Source organism: Marmota marmota, unplaced genomic scaffold (assembly GCF_001458135.2).
Source record: "Marmota marmota marmota unplaced genomic scaffold, marMar, whole genome shotgun sequence".
NCBI lineage: Eukaryota > Metazoa > Chordata > Mammalia > Rodentia > Sciuridae > Marmota > Marmota marmota.
The window spans coordinates 22,145,878-22,163,490 of record NW_025999990.1 but is presented as its reverse complement, the minus strand read 5'-3'; the positions used below and the strand labels follow the sequence as shown (position 1 = coordinate 22,163,490).

Here is a 17,613-nt window from a genome sequence, read left to right as displayed (position 1 = left end):
GAACTTCTAGTGCAGAATTTGTCCAGTAAAGGTTGAGGAAGTAAAAAGGAAATGGAGGTGGGGAGGATAGTGGGAATTGTATACAGTGTTCACACTGCTGAACCACTCTGCATCAGAGGTTCAATTTCTACCCTTGATTTCCAAACATCATTTGTTGGCCACTTTCTGGGAACACACAGGGAGCAGCTTTTACCCCTATAATCAAGTTCTGCACATACAGGACAGGCCATCTCTTCTCCACAGCCATGTGGAAATGCGTCATGGCTCCTCATGACCCACGGATGAAGTCCAGGCTCCTAGTTCCATTTCCAGCCCAACCCAGGCTGTATCAAGGGTGACCCTGCAACCACCCACCCTGGACACATGCACTGTGGCCCCCAGGAGTCCTGGTCTTTCCCCACATGGGCCATTAGATTTTTTTGCTTCATTCTTTATCTATGCTGTTTCTTTATTCTGAGAATTTCTTTTATCCCCTTTCAGCCAGTGCTTCCAAATTGTTCAAGAACCAAGTAAAACATCAAGAACCAAGTAAAACATCACCTCTTCAGTGATGTCCTTCCTGTCACAATAGGGAAGTCACTCATTGTCCTGGGTAGTCACATCTTGTGAACCTGACCCTGCACTCCTGATCACAAAGTACTGACATTATCCTCTGGCACTTCAAGGCTAAAAATTTATCCTTGTATCCTCATATTTAAGCCTGAAGAAAGGATACTATTATTAATTACATAATTGATGAGAAACTGAAGAACAGAGAAGTTAAACAATGTGCCCAGCTTCAGACTAAGGGTAGTTTGTTTGACTGTGAGATAAAAACTGTGTATGTGGGCTCATAGCTTTCCCTTTTAACCACTTTGAAATGCCCCTCTTCCATAAAAACAATCGCCCTGGTTATCTTGTTACTTTTACTATGGTCTCTATATTAACATAAATTCTAATTTATAGTCAACCAGGTCAATTATTTATGTTGTGTCTGAGTTATCCAGTAAATAAATTCCATTTTCAACTATTGTGCTAGAATATATGCTAGTTAAAATCACTCTCATAAATCTCTAACTTGGTCCCAGGTGCAATGGAAGGTAACGTGGGTAGTCTTTCCAGCTCAGGGGAGATTGTTATTTTTATTTAAATTTCTTGTTCTCGAATCTTGTTTCTTCAACTAGATATCCAGCTACCCAAAGATTGAACTGCTTCTTATACTTTATGGGTCCCCCATAGGACCCTGAGTTGCTGTCTTCACAGTAGGCATTGAAACTTTTTTTTCTGAATAAATTAACACATGAGCCAAATTGCTTCCTCTTGTCAAACCCTCCCCCCCACAATTTTTTGAGACTGTTGCATAAAGTTGAATATTTAGGAGTTGACTTTGCTTCCTGGAGTGTCAGCTATCAGAGAGCCACGAGTTAATCATGACAGGAGAGATAGGGCCTTTATCCTGCCACCTTACCTCTAAATGGTGAGCCCCATCCAAGCTTTTTGTAGCCTCCCTTCCAATTGCACTTTAAATATCTCATGTTCCCTGGACCTCTTCCTGCCTGGCCTGTTCTGAGAATTCTTTGTACCAGCCACAGTGCTCAGCAATTTATAGGCATTATCTCATTTAATCCCTGTAACAGCCTTCAAAACTGAAGCTTTGAGGGGTTAAATCACTTGGACAGGGTCAAATACTTAGTTAAGTGACAGAGCTGGGATTTAAACCAGGGACCGACTGGGTCACAGCCTTATCCACCAGCTTAAAACTCCCTTTCTTTCAAGAGGTTTATTTCCCAATTACTCAGTAACACGTTTGGATTCTACTTCTTGCATGGAATGTTTCCATCTCCACATCTTTGTTTTGCTTTTCTCCACCCATCCCCTCCCCCATTTTAAAAACAAAGATTAAATTTTTTTTCACAGATAATTCTTGTTGTCAACTACCATCTCATACTTACCTCTCTAGCCCTATGACCTTAAACAGTTTGAAACAGTTTCTCCTGAAATGCTCATTCCATTTTATTCAGCCAGTCTTTGGCACTTCCTTTTCTTGACCTTCCAAAGGAAACTCAGAGTACAGAAGTCTTTATTTATCTCATCTCGAAGTTAGTCCCTGAGTAACTGGATTGTCCTGTGAATCTGAATCAAATACAATTGTCTCTGCTGGTTCCAATCTCTCCAATGACAATTTCCTCTCTGATCGCAAGTCCCACCAAAGGTTCTTCATACCCATTGCCCACTTCTAGAAAATCCCCCCAACTCTCCTCTGGATGACTCAGAGACCTACTTAAATAACTAGATATATTAATAATTAAAATACTTTCCTTTTACTTTAAACCTTATCATCTGTCTTCCTATAGTGTGATAGTAAGTTGTTCATTTACTCTGTGCACCATACAGTGGTTGGAACCAAAACAGACATTTTCCAAATCAGACTTTCTTTGGGACCAACCAACCTTAAAGGATGGTTGGAAATAATGCACTGCATTCATTTCTTGAACAGGGGCTTGCAGAATCAACCAAGTAGAAAGAAATGTTGAGACGCATTTAACCTCATTAGTTTCAGTAGGACTCTCTCCAATCCATCAGAGTTGAGCTACATTAGAGAAATTCAACTATTTCCAAATCTCATTTACATAATGGATGAGATGTGAAATGAGCCCAATGCAAGGGGAGCCACCCGGAGGCACTAAAGTTTATCACAATATGTAAGAGTTCTTTTAGATCATCACACTAAATTTCCACTAACAAGATAACAAATTAATTGTCTGTATTACTGTACTAGCCCAAAGTCTATTGAGTACAGAGTATCAGCTGAGGGAGGCAGCTGGGGTTTCAAGGACTGTGGGTGGGGAAGGATCCTCAGAGGGAGGTGATGAATGCTACCTTGGCTTTCTCCTGCCCCTTTAAGAAATCCCAGGCACCTCTGTAATCTGATGGTGGACTTTGGCTTTATTAGTGAGGTAAGCGAGGATGAGTAAATCAACTGTATCAGACAAGCCTCAGGACATCTAGAAATTGATCATTCTGCCGAAATAAGCACTCTGTGTTTATTAGCTGGGAGTTCATCACTATCGCGTCTCCTCATCCAATTCCTAAGAGATTTCAAAGCCATCATCATGGTATTAGCTTGTCTGACTGAACTACTAGAGATAAAGATTAGGAGATCTATCTAATGATGGGTCTGAGTTTCTGTGATTTTTTTTCTTCTATTGCAAAGAAGAGAGCTTTCCTAGCACACACTCTGTCTATATGTGCATGCCTGCACACAAGCACAATGTGTTTCTGTTCTATAGGATGAATTCAGATAATGGGATAAAAAGTAGGTGGTTTAAAGAAAGGATAATCACTAAAACTTAAACTATGAAACTTCCCATACATAACAAGACAGTACTTAATAAGGAGAATATATGCTAAATTGATTTCTCTAACCAGATACAGTGGGTGATATCACACTAGAGAAAAATAATTAGATACAATAATATTTATAATTCCAACCCCCACACACACAAGGCCAGACTTCTACAGATAGGTACATGAGAACGAGTTCATATTGGACTGATCTTTCAAAAACCAGTAAATGTGCATTTATCTATCTATACCTATATTTATATACACACATGCACTGAGCTCCTGATATCAAGCTTTTTTTCTCAATGTGGCTTCTAAATAAGCAGTAATCAAAATGCAAATAAGGTGACCCAGTTAGCATGGCGCTCCGTATTACCATGCAGATGTGCTCTGCAGCTCTGTACTCCAAAGGTAAAAAGGAAGACCCCCCAAAAGATGCATATATTAACTGACATTGATTAGCCCTTCATATTTGAGGGGATCTAGGGGAGAATCTTCTAGAAACAATGATCCTACCGCTTATATTGCATCTGCTATGCTTGGCTTGGTCTGTTTCTAAGCTGCCCTGTGAATTTAGACTCAAACGCAGCACCAGAGGAACAGGAAGACTGGTTGTATGAAGAACGTAACTCTTGCAGCACAAAGCCAACATGCTGGCCTGAGACAATCCAAGGACTTGGCTGGGTTCAGAGTCATGGTTTTGCTACTATCTGTGTGTAACTCTAAGGAAAGCAAGCTACATCCCCTTTCTGTGGCTCAGATATAATAAAGGACTGTGCTATGTTTCCATCAAAATCTAAACTAATTTACTTTGCAAAAGCTCCTGTGTGTTTGGCAATAGCCTATGCTATGCTTTATGTACTTCATACTAGCAAATTCCTAAACTACCTGATCACCAAGTAGGTAAGAAGCATATTAGATGCAGTATACCACAACATTGGTTCTAATTATATGTATACATTTAGTCCTCCTGTGTTACTACCTTTTGCAGACCCCCTTTGTATTTTCCAGAGAACAAGCACCCACTGCAGTTTTGTCAAGTTTGAGTGGAATTATATCAACATCATATTTGGTTCCATTTTCCCTTTGTCCTTGTCCTTCTCGCTGTCTTTCTCTCTCTCTCTCTCTCTCTCTCTCTCTCTCTCTCTCTCTCTTTCTCTCTGTGTGTGTGTGTGTGTGTATGTGAAAGAGAGAGAGAGAGAGAGAGAATTAACTGGGACAGACAAAAACTTTCACCTGAGCTTAAAAGTACTTATGAATCTTGAGCTAAGTACAAAATTTATTTAGCGTCTATATATTTGTTTGTCTCTCTAAGAAGAAGATCTGATATCTAGGATACCGGAAAGATTAAAACCCATCCAACTTGGGATATCTCCACTTTGCATACACCTTTTTGCTGGCTTGGTCTTTCCACCGTAGGATCAGGAGAAACTAACCTCCTGCAACTTAGAAATTACTACATAGAGTAAAATACTCTTTAATGTAAAGATCCATGTGGTTTCAGCAGACACAGATGCTGTCATCTCAGCCAGTTTCTGTACCTCTAAAGCAAGAGTGACAACAAATAATCCAATTGTTTGGTGGTTTCTCTGACTCTAGAAAGCTTAGAATCAGAATTGTAAAGCTATAATAGATTCTGAGTAGGAGGAAACTGAAGCAGAATGAAATTCCAAGTCTTATCCAAGTTCATCCAGCCAGTGTGGGAAAGAGCTTGCCATAACCCCATGTCACAATTCTCCTCTCTTGACTTTCATATTAACAAATTATTACTTTCTGATGCAGTTTATTAGCTGTAAGTATCCACTGAATAAGTTTTGTGTCAGTCTTATGCTAGGAAGATACAGGAAATGAGTATGAAGTCTGTGCTTCCTAAGGAATTTAAATCTTATAGCAGTCACAGATAACTTGAACATATGAAACAGTTTAAAACAAGAAAATTCATACCAAAACAATGTATCATTAGAAAAATAATAGTGGTTAACATAATTAAGTGCTTACTATAGCTAGGTACCATAGTAAGTGCTTTTACCAATGTATTAGTTTTCTCTTGCTGCTCTAACAAATTTTCATAAATGTAGTGGCTTAAATAACAAAATGTGCTGGGTGTGGGGGTGCATGCCTGTAATCCTCTGGGGAGGCTGAGACAGGAGGACCTCGGGTTCAAAGCCAGCCTCAGCTACAATGAGGTGCTAAGCAGTTCATTGAGACCTTGTCTTTCAATAAAATATAAAATAGAACTGAGGATGTGGCTCAGTGGTTGAGTGCCCCCTGAGTTCAATCCCCAGTACCCCCCAAAATAAATAAATAACAAAAATATATCATCTTATATTATTGGATGTCAGAATTCCAAAATGGATCTCACTAACCTGATATTAAGATGTCAACAGAGCTACCTTCCTTTATAGAAACTTTTGGAGAATTCGTTCTTTCTTTCTTCCTCACCACCCCCCACCCCACCCAGTTTCTAAAGACCATCTGTATTCCTTGACTCATGGCCACCTTCCTGCATCTTCAAAGCCAGCAACATACCATCTCTCTGTCCCTATTTCCTCCATTATATCGATGTTTTCTGACTCTTCTGTTCTGCCCTCTTCCTCCACCCCTGTGATTACATTGTGACCATCTGGATAATTAAATGTGTACTCCTGATGTTAAGGTCAGCTGATTAGCAACATTAATTCTGTCTGCAACCTTAATTCTCTTGCCACATTACATGACATTATCAGGTTCTAGGAATTAGGATGTGGATAACTTGGGGGGAGGAGGGGAGGGCATTACCTATCACACTATAAAATTCCTTTAATCCTCACAACAACCTCATTTAGTCATTAAGGAAACTGAGGCATGGAGAGTTAACCAAACTACCCAAAATCACTCAGCGAATAAAGTAGCTAGTTTGACTCTAGAAGATGCATTTCACTTCTATTCTATACTACGCTGGAAAAAAAAAAAGTAGTTTTAGAATAAAGAAATGTGTGGGCTAAAGTAGTTAAGGCACTGCCTAGAAGGTTTGTACCTAGAAGGATAGGTGTGTATATTATTTATCCATTTATCCTTCCAACGTTTTGGAGTACTTATCGAACTCAAAAAATACTTAATCAAACAGTACTTACTGATAAGTACTTTTGGCATTTATTGAAATAAGTATTGGGAGCCAAAAAAAAAAAAAAGATGAGACATGATTCCTGACCTTGGAGCTCAGTTCAAGGTTAATTAATTTGCAGTTGCCTAGACATTGGCAGAGAAATGAACAAACAATTACAGACAGAGCCCCAGTCCTGTAGCAGAAGTGTATCCAGGTGGAAAGACAACAGGTTGGAGGGAGGCACTAACTCTACCTGACAAAAGATGTGGGTTTAAGTTTTCTCAGCTACTTTTCCAGACATATCTCCCACTATTAGCTTTTTATGACTCATCTTAAGCACTCTTCCCTCAGTAGCACAAGAAAGAACTGTTGTTCCTGCTTTATTCCTATCCTTCCCCAGCCCCAGCTGGCCCTCCCTCCACTTTGAGTTACTGAAGTCTACCCATCTTTTAACACTGGGGTTTTTGTACCTGTGTCTGTTTTCCTGAATGGATGGTTGACCCCATTTCAATATGAAGTGGCTGGGGCTTTTATGGTATCTGCCACTTATGGGTTATTAATGGATGTTGAATTAATAAGTGGACAAGAAGGAAAACCACCCCAGAGCCCACTAGGATCTCATTTTCCTCCTGATTCATGAAGGCCTCCTATCTTGTTGAGTTTATTAGTTTTATAAGTGTTTCCATGGTATCCTACTTTCTACTTCTAAACCATCTCTGGGAGATAGAAATCACAACTCCTAAGGTGAGATAGTCAGCTCTCATATAATTGCTACTTTCAGAATGATGGATCTTAGACCCACTGAATAGTGTTCCACTCAAGAGTGACCTTGCCTGAATTTTTATCTCTTAAAGTCCTAGAATGAAGTAAAAATCATTTGGTACCAAATTAATGTTGGTGAGGCCACTGTCTCTGAGCAGGTCGTTTGGGATCCATAGGCACCTTGTTTGGAATCCTTCTCATGCTGCTTTCTCCAAGTCATGAGCCTTGTAATGCATGTGCACCTAGGAAGCCATGCCTGTGTCCAATTTGCACAAAGGTGAGTTCTCTCTCCGGTAAGCTTAGCATCCATGGGGCTGTATCCATCTGGATAGGTTGGTTTTGCTCATTTACATACAGATGTCTCCTGAGCTGTAGAAGAGGCTCTGCCTTTTGATGATTAAAAAAGCACTTTAGTCATTGCCCTCATAAAATATAATGACTACCATTATGCCACATAGAGACTATTAGAATGTAATTCTTACAAAACAGGAACTTTAACTGTTTTGACCAATGCCATTTCCCTGGTGTGATAGATGTTAAATAAATCATTGTTGAATTAATGAATAAAATGATACAACAAAAATGTTTATTGACTTTTGCCCAGAAAAATATTATTCCCAGATTTCAAGAGTCTCCTTTAGTAGATTCACTTTCTTCTGTAACACAGATTTCCCTTTATTGGACATGAGTCCAATAAAAAAGGCCACAAGAAAAAGGAGCAATGGCAGAATCTAAATGGAAAACCAGTACATTAGGAAAGAATGATTATCAAGATTTCAGAAACAGTTTCCTCTTGAGAAAACATATCATTTACTGGTTGACCCAAAAGTAAAAATACTGTGGGGAAGGAAAGATCATTGAATTGAGTCAAGAGACATGGATTTCAGCATTGCTACATCCAGACGCAGAGTTGGTGATCTTGAGCATATCACCTGGTCCTCTGTGCCCCTGTTTCCTCATTTGTGAACTGGAACTCTCACCTGTTATCCACAGATGTATTGGCCTCACCATTATTATTATCATTATTTTTTTGTCAAATGATTTTTATTTCATTCTAGGACCTTAAAAAATGAAATTCAGGCAAAGTCACTCTTAAGTGTAATGCTCTTTGATGAGTCTACACTCATTCTTTCTGAAATCCACAATTATTTGAGAGCTGACTACCAAAACTCACCGTAAGGGACAGATAGCATAATGTATTCCAGAGCTCTTACAAGATTAAAAACCACTAACCATTCACTATATCTTCACCCCTAATTCTTGCCAAACCATGGCATTCTGTAGAGATGATCAGCAAGGCAAATTGAAGGAACCAACCATCCCAGGCACATCAGCCTCTCCCCCCATGCTAGTCTGGGCTGTTTCACGAGGAAGCACATGTATTTGCAAATATTAGAATTCGAAAATTATTGAAACCATTCAAGGAGCCTATATTAACCATATACTACCTACAAGATATACTGCTCTCTGCAGTGGATGTTGTGAGATGAATTACGTGGGATTCCCCAGGGATGATTCCATCAACTCCCTTGTTTTAAGGAAACCCTGTGGAATCAGGACCCAGCAGCAAGTCAGAGGATCTTAGATAGTGCCATCTCCTACCAATTGTGATTTTAGAGAAATCACATGACCTTTCCAAAACTTCAACTTCTCCTCTAAGAAATAGGACTAAAAAGTAGCCATCCACAAGGGTTTTTATTTATTTTTTCCCTATGAAGAATGAGGCAAAGTAGATAACTAGCTTTGTAAACCTTAGAGCAATGTTCAAATGACTCTAAGGGGAGGCTGGTTTTTATTATCCAAGGTCACAAAGCTCATTAAAGGGATCCTGGGAAAGTCAGACACCATAGACCCTGCTTTTCTGCTATGACCCCTTTGACCTTGAGCAACCTGGGGAAGAGGTAATTGAGCAGCAACTACTACTTCCGAAGAAACTGAATCAAAATATTGAAGCTATTGACTCACCTTAAGGCAGTAAGCAGTGCTTTGGTCTCTGACCTTTTTGCATCCTGGGGCAGTCAATAACCTGGCCACTAGATACAGCCTGCTACTGATTTTGATTTGGGAGTAGTTTAACCTTGAACTGAGCTCCAAGTAACCAAGGCAACAGGAAGTCAGCTTCTGCATCGCAGGAGTTGGAATCCATAAATCAAGTCCCTAATGCAAACACGGTGTGCAGGTAGAGGTTTGAGGGGATAAGTGGTCTATGAGAAATTACCTTTAAAAATGAGTGACTGTCCCTTGATAGGCTACCGCACAGTTTCAAAGACTTTTTAGAAAAACAAATTTATCAATAGAGGTCAATAGGTTATAGCTGGATGGTTTCATATAGGTTTAACTTCTTCTATTTCCTCTTAGCTCTTTCTCTTAATTATGAACAGATGTTGGATCCACAAAGTTATTAGCATTGTTATTTCCTCCTTTAAAAACATACCGGCCTCCAAATATGCAAACTTCAGTGTGGCATGTGTTGTATGGGGGCATAGGCATGCTCTGAACTCCACTAAGAGCCTTCAAACAGTCTGCTGCCTGAATTTAGACAGAGATCGCTTGCCAGATCCAAATCACCCCTGACTTTTCTCATGCCCCAGTATAAGCAGGGGAGCTACATCTCAGTGGTCCAACCAGTACAAGGCTTTATTAGGATTTCTTTTGTGTATGTGTGTGTGTGAGTGTGTGAGTGTGTGTGTGATGAAGCTCCAGCCTCTAAAACCTTCCTCCTATGGAGAGAGACAGAAACCAATCTCATGCTGGGAAGAAACTCTCCAGATGTCCCACCACTTTGGCCTCACACCCAGGAGCATCAGATGCCACCTGGAATGAAGGGAAACAAAGCCCCCCGTGGCCACCTGCCCCGTACCCTCTCCCAAGGAGCAGTCACCCGTTCCATCTCTCGAGACCTCTGCTCTCAGGCACATTTCATCAATTATTAAGTGTTCCTAGATTAGCCTTTGTTGAAAATATCTATTACTCTCACCCGTGTATGTTATTTCTGGGATTGTTTCCATTATCCTTTCGAAATCGAAAAATTAGTGAGAAAAAGTCAGGCCTGGTGGTTTTTTTTTGTTGTTGTTTTTTTCCTTCTTCAATTTGTTTCCCCAAATTGACAACTCGCAAGCAGTACTAGAATCGGGGAAATCTTAAATTATCTAAGGGTTTTTGAAAAAGCCAAATAGTGACAATCTGAATGACAGAGTGTTTTAAGTGTCATCTTATTATGTTTAACATATTCCGTAACACAAACACTTGAGTAGCAAAGTATGCCCAATAGAGGTATCATCAGATCAACTTTAATGAGATGATGTGGACTGAGACTCATTTAGATTGTGAACATTCGCATGAAAATGGGTACATCTAAAATGACTTGAAATTGATTTGTTCCCAAGTGAGGGTTAAATATTCTTTTATTGCCTTCATTCCCCATGCATATCATCATTTAAAGAAGTACCTGCCCAACCTGTGTCCACAGGTACAGAGATGGCTTAACAGTGAGTTTTTCCAAAGGAGCAGTTATCCAATAGGACTGTGTTCTATTGCTCTAGAGGTGCCAGGGAGGATCTGCCTGCCTCTATTCAGAGGGAATCACACTGTGGTGGTGCAGAAGATCAAAACAGAGAATTGTCATCAGACTGCTGCCTGCTCTCCCCAGCATCAGATTTGTTAGCAGCCAGGTGTTCAAGCTCATCAGTCATTCTACCCCAGTGCCCATGCTCTGATAGATTTCTAGATTTCCCCCAAACTATGTGTATTTTCTCAGTAGAAAAATAAAGTTTAGCACATATTTAGATTTTTTAAAATATATTAACAATAAAGAAGCTAGGGAGTAAAAGTGGACACTCTCTCCCCACCAATCCTCCCTGAGCTCTCTGGACTCAAAGTCACCACCACTGCTTGGATACATTTCCTTACAGATGATCCTCGATGCACTTCAAGGATATTAGATGTTTGTTTCTAGCCTGCCACTAGCACATCTGCATATTTTACCAGCATATATGCACAAATTTGTGTAAATAACCACACCTACCCATGTTTGTGTATCTCAATGGTTGTGCCTTGCAATCTTTCTGTCATAGAATTTGATATTTGTTTATCTTCACCTTCAAGACGCCATGAAATATAAAATTCAGAAAAAGCATAGATGGCTTTACTATTTAAATGTGGCATCTTAAGCGGGTGTTTCAGAGACCAGGGTGGGGAATGAGGTGAAGTTAATAGAAGGCAAAGTAAAATGTCAGTGTGGGTTTCTCCTTAGGTCGTTACAAGTGCCTTTTCCAGGTATGATACTACAGTGTCTGTGTCCTCAGCCTGAAACATGCTTCAACAGACTGGGGTGGTGATTAGGTGTTACAGAGTACAGCCAGGCGGACCAAGATGATCCTGGGTTTTGCATCTATTTTTCTAGAAACTTCCAGCTCTGACATAAAGAACAGTATGAGTTTATTCAGCTTTCCTTTAAGCTCTCAGAAATGTTTTCTCCTCATCTGTAAAATTGAGAAAACAGTAATATCCACACCACATGCTTCACAGGGTTGTCACAAGGCCCAAGTGAAGCTGATCTCACTGTGGCAGTGAGATAATGGTACTTTGCAAAGGTTGGTTGCATTGGGAAAAAAAAAAGTGTCAAGAAATACATGATAAAGCCCAGTTTGTTGTTGCTGCTGTCAGTGGTGTGTAGCCCACAGATGAGGAGACCCTGAATACCTGCCCATTGGTGAAGGGTCACTTTGGTCATGTCCGGAAAGAGAACTAAACTTTTGCTTACTGGTTAAAATTAGTTCTGAGGAAGCAGTGGATTATAATAATTATGATATAAGTGATAATAATGATGATGACAATGGCTAAGTAGTATAGACTATGTGACAGATATTGTTCTAAGCACCTTACATTAATTGACTCATTGAATTCTCTCAAAAAATCCAACAAAATAGTACTGTTACCATTCCACTTCTGTTTGGGGGTTTTCTTTCTTCTTTCTTTTCTTTCTTTCTTTTTTTTTTTTTTTTTTGAGACAGGGTCACATTAAGAGGGCATCACTAAGTTGCTGAGGCTGGCTTTGAAATAGCACTCCTCCTGCCTCAGCCTCCTGAGCTGCTGGGAACCATTCCACGTTTTTTTCAATTAATTAATTTGTTCTAATTAGGTATATATGACAGCAGAATGCATTTAAATTTATTGTACTCAATTGGAGCACAACTTTTCGTTTCTTTGGTTGTACACGATGTATCATCACACCATATGAGCAGTCATACATGTACCTAGAGTAATGATGTCCATCACATTCCACCACCTTTCCTGCTCCTGTGCCCCTTCCCCTACCCTCCCTTCCCTTTGCCCAGGCAAAGCCCATTCCAACTTTTAAAGTTATAAAAACATAACAGTTGAAACTGTAGTTTTAAATAACTGTAGGTTGAGTAACTTGCTCTTGATTTCACAACTGAAAAGTGGCAGCATCTAAGTTCAAGCTCAGGAACAAAGTTTCAGAACAGCTCATGAGTCTACCAGGCTTTTCAGCATCATGAAGACAAGTCTTGGGATGCTTGTTAGGCTCAAACCTTCAAAGGCCCCCAGTTTGGCATGTCCTTAGCCTTGTGACTATTGACACGCACCAGTCTCCACAATACATTTCCTGCTCCAGCAGGCTGGTTTTTTTTTTTTTTTTTTTTTGTACATATATTACTTGTACATATTAATAGGATTCAGTGTGCTATTTTGATCCATTCATACAGGTGCCCTGCTTGAATACAGCCTCCTTTTAGCCATCGTCCCCCCTTCCCAGCCTCTAGTGATTACTATTCTACATTCAGATCTGTGTCTGAATTATTTCACTTAACATAAACTCCTCCAGTTCCATAAACTCATCTTGATGCAAATGACAAGATTTTATTCTTCTAGATGGAGGAATAATATTTCATTGTGTATATAAATATATATACCATATTTTCTTCATCCATTCATCGGTCCAGGGCACCCAGGTTGATTCCCTCTGGATCCTGCCCATTCTCCCATGTGCTCTCCTTGCTGATCTAAAATAAGCTCTGCCAACCCTTGCCTCCCCTCTCCCCACACTGTTTTCTGCAGCCTAAGAACCTTCCGAGCACCTAGGACGAATGATACATGAACTTGTGTGCACCTGCACCACAGCTTTTCCTTCTCATTTAGTCTCATCTACCCAGCTGCGATGAGCAGCCTCTTTGTAAAGATGGATTGCTTGATCTTCCAAAGGCTAATGGGGGCCTGATGCATATCCTCTTTCACTAGGCCTGTGCCCGGCCCCCACTTCCAGGCAGCCAACCTGGAATGACATCACTCCTAACCTCAGCCACAAAGCCAGTCATGGTTATGGCTATTTCTTTTCCTTCAAATTTTCTAAAATGTCATTTTTTTGGTACCAGAAGGAGTTCAAATCATTGTACTATTTCCCAGGATCATATTTAGATTTTATGTTGTTCGTCATCCTGTTCCTTTAAATCAACGGCAGGTTTTGGGTTGTTTTTTAGGGATGCCAAGTCCCCACTTAAAAGTGGACCAGACGACAGTGCATAGTAAGAACGAGGGCTCAGCGTCCACCGGGATGACCAGGAAGAAGCCAGCTGTAGTTGACAGTGTCGCAATTCCATCCACCCCGATGTTGTCTCTCCTCGCCGCATCCGCAGCAACATCAGATGCAGGTGAGTAGTTTTCAAGTGTTTGGGGTTCGCCACCATGAAGATGGGGGAGGAGCAGTCCCACTAGGAGTGACCTGTTGAGTGCAGGTAAGAGTTCTCTATTGAGCCAACTCCCATGGACGCTGAGCAAGGGAGCAAGCAGCTCAGCACTGGGTTTTGCTCATGGGAAGAAGAAAAGCAGATTAAACATGGAGCCTGGAGGTAGGGACGCTCTCTACAACTTTCCAGTTTATTCTAGTACTGGTCCAGTGAGGACCAACTATATGATAACAATATTAATTCCTCTTTATTAGCCTTATTAGTTATTAGTCTCTGCATCAAAGGCCTTATGCACATTATTCATAGATCTTGCAAAGAACTCTTATTTCTATCCTCATCTTCACAAGAGGAAGCTAAGAGGAAAGGCACTTGCCCCAGCAACCTGGGGACAGTCAGGATTCCAAAGCCTATATTCTCCCACCCTGCATTTCATCACCCTGTATGCTCATCACTGTTGAAAAATGGCAGTCACAGAGTTTACTTGAAGCCTTGCTACATTCCACCCCACAATTTCACCAACTCCTCTATCATTTCCAGAATCCTTAACAGTAGTTGAATTCCTTATTCAGATATCCTTAGTTCTCTGCAGCCTGACCCCTTCCACCCCTCCTGCCCTGTTCTACACCCCACACCACCATCTCCCCCAGCCCCTGTGCCAACCTCGCTTTGCCAATCTCACCTCTGCCACCAGGTGCACGGGCCTTGGTGTGACTTAACACTTGTACTTGGGGACACTCTTGCTTCTCGCTTACATCCTGTAGCTCTTCAAGGCTCAGCTGGCATGACTCTACAAACACCTTTAGTGACCATTGTCTCTCCTGTGCCTTTATTATCTTCTGACAGACAACATAAGAAAAGGCCCCCTGTTTAGCTTCTTCTCTGTAACAAAGTTGTACACAAGTAAGAGGCAGGGTCCATTATTAGATTCTTCTTCTCTTTATGAAAAGCAGAAGGAAGGCACCTTCCATTGATATCTGCTGAATAAATAAATAAATGTGGTAAGCCTGCTACAGCATTTAGAAATGCCTGTCATGATCAGAAACCCAAGAGGAAACTCATTATTGATATTCACTCCAAACTCATCTTCTCATTCAGCAGGTGGCTTTAGGCAGAGAACTTGTCTGTATTCCCACCTCCTTCGTGGAAATCACTAGTAACCAGAAAATGAGCACAATTAAAATAACAGAAAGAAATACTTGGAAGGACACTTCCTAAATTGAGTTCAGCAAAATATTGGCAGATGTTCTTGTGAAATGTTATTTATTTATTAGTGTGTGTGTGTGTGTGTGTGTGTGTGTGTGTGTGAAGCGAGTGTAGGTAATGCTGCCTTCCTTCCTGCAAGACTTTTCTGGGTGTTTGAGTGACCTGTTCTCATTGTTAGGCCCTGGGAGGGGAGGCACAGAATTCCACAATCTTATTTGATCACATGACTTGTTTTTCTGGGACTAGCTTTTGAACTTATTATGGACACAGGATTCTCTCCGTTCATTTGAAAAATATCTTGCTTTAAAGGAATGGGATCGTGAACCTTTGTGCCTTTCACATATTGGGTGTGAAAGTTGTTTTGTTGTTGTTGTTGTTTTTTTTTTTTTTTGGTAGAAATGGCAGGTAAATGATGTCAACAAGGAGAATAAGATATCAAAGAAAGGAAAGTCAGAAAGGAATGGGGGAGGGCCGCCCCCGAGTCTTGATGGAACAGTGGCACTTTTGTGAAAGGGAAGAGGGAAGCATCTGGGCAGACTTCTGGAAGGGGAAACTGGTGTCAGGACTGAAACTCTGGGAAGACATCACTTAGCTAAAGTAAAAGATTTGATCTGTGGACTTCACTACCGACCCTGCTAATTTTTTATTCAACCTTATCAGTTAAGCATGCAACACCTGCCTTTATGGAGTCAGAAATCAGCCTGTTCTGCCTTTGTGGGCCAAACATAAATATTTTCTGGGGGACAAAGATAAGTGGTTCCCCAGTTTTCTACCCTGCAGTCTTTCCACTCAGTGTGAGTGACACCATTCTTAGATGACATGCTTATATACGCTTGTACCCAGTAATGGACACATATGCCGAGCAGGAGAAAGAAACGGGTGGGTATTAGACTTTTAAACCTGCCTCTCCTGTAATCAGAGCTAAGCCAAAACTCTCCTGTTTCAGGATGCGGGAACAGGCTGTTTAGTTTTGGCAATACTAAAAATGAGACCCTCATGAGAATTGTACAGATTTGGTTCATTTCCGGATCTCAGGCTGCCGAGCAGAACTTTTGGGGGGAAACAAGCCAGAGATCTCCCCAGGTGCTGGAAGCCAGACCTTCCTGAGATTTCACTCCCCACAGATAAATGGTTTCCCACAAACCTGAGAGAGTTGGGAACACACTAGCTGGGCTTGTGTCCAATGCTCTGTTTCACACATGAAGAGACAGATACCTCCTGAGATGCACAGATTTGCCTGAGGTCATACTATTGGATGGGAACCCAATTTTTTCTGATTTACTGGTTGATTACAATGGAACCCCACTTCTGTCATAGGCTCAACATGAGCAAAAGCAGGTTTGTTTCTAACTATGAACCTCGACTTCTTTGGAGAATAGTCTAATGGAGTAGATTGTGCTCACCAAAACCAAGTTTCTGCATTTGATTTCATTTAATTGGGTGCCATAGTCATATCTATTTCTGATGAGTCCCCTCGCTTGATTTTTGTTTTCTTTAGAGTGCCTGTCATCATCTTCTGGCTTTATGCAGAAATCAATTTATTGATAGCCTATTTCCTAACAGATAGTCATTTCTATAGTATAGTTCTGAAGAAGTAGAAAAAAAAAGAAATAAAAGTTAGACTAAGTGGTAAACAAAGCAAAATTAATTCAAGAAATCACTGAGAGATAAGAAGATATTGAAATAATCTAATTAACTGGAAATTCCTTTTAAAAAAATAATGAATGCTAAATGACCTAGCACAGTTCCTGACATATAGTAGGTACTCAATAAATAATCACTGCATAAAATGAATAATGGAGAACAGGAGCTGTGTGCCTCTCCAGTATGAGCAAGATGGGAGATGTCGGAAAAAGACATGCTCAATCTTGAAAGTACTTAACAATCAAACAGAAAACAATTGACAGGCACATTATAGGTTGTTGGTAGATACTTGCCAAATAATTGATCTGTAGTTGTTTTTTTTAAAAAAGGAACATTTCTCACCTTGTTTTATAAATCTATGATATGAGAGAAATGAGTGAGTGTGGGTAAAAGGTTTAAAAGTCTGTCCTAGCTTAAGTGCAGGAGGAACACATGGACATACGCATGAACCAGGGACCACCCCTCCCGTGAGTATTTTTAAGGCACTTTTTTTGTTTCTCAGAGTCTGAGATGCATACTGATTGTGAAGTTATTGATTTGTTGGAGGGACAGCGAAGACACAGGAGAGTGTGGCCACTGAAAACATGTCAGTTCATGAGCTACTGGGAGACTGGGAAGGGAGAGGTAGGGATGGCAGTGGCTGCCACCAGTGCTCCAGCAGGTCAGCGTGCATGATCAAACTGCTTAATGGCTATTGATCGGCTGCAATCCCCTGGCACGGGAAAAGGAGGTCTGATTCAGGGGAGCACCACATCATTATTGTAAGTAATTAGGGCTAATGCAGTAAAAGCTTCAATAAAGTTTGTTCAAAGTGATGCATAATTTGAAACAACTTCTGTAATACTTGCCCAATAATGATTTTATAAACATATTAGATAATCCATACCAGAA

The 17,613-nt window shown here is 40.5% G+C and overlaps 1 protein-coding gene across 4 annotated transcripts in view; it reads left to right on the top strand.

Annotated features, from left to right (window-relative positions):
- Setbp1 (SET binding protein 1) overlaps positions 1–17,613 on the top strand; it is a 352,676-nt gene that overhangs the window by 309,752 nt on the left and 25,311 nt on the right. For all 4 annotated transcript variants that reach the window (XM_048806301.1, XM_048806300.1, XM_048806302.1 and 1 more), the window contains exon 5: positions 13,669–13,839. In XM_048806301.1, coding sequence (XP_048662258.1) covers positions 13,669–13,839 — 171 coding nt within the window. The remainder of the gene's footprint in view (positions 1–13,668; positions 13,840–17,613) is intronic.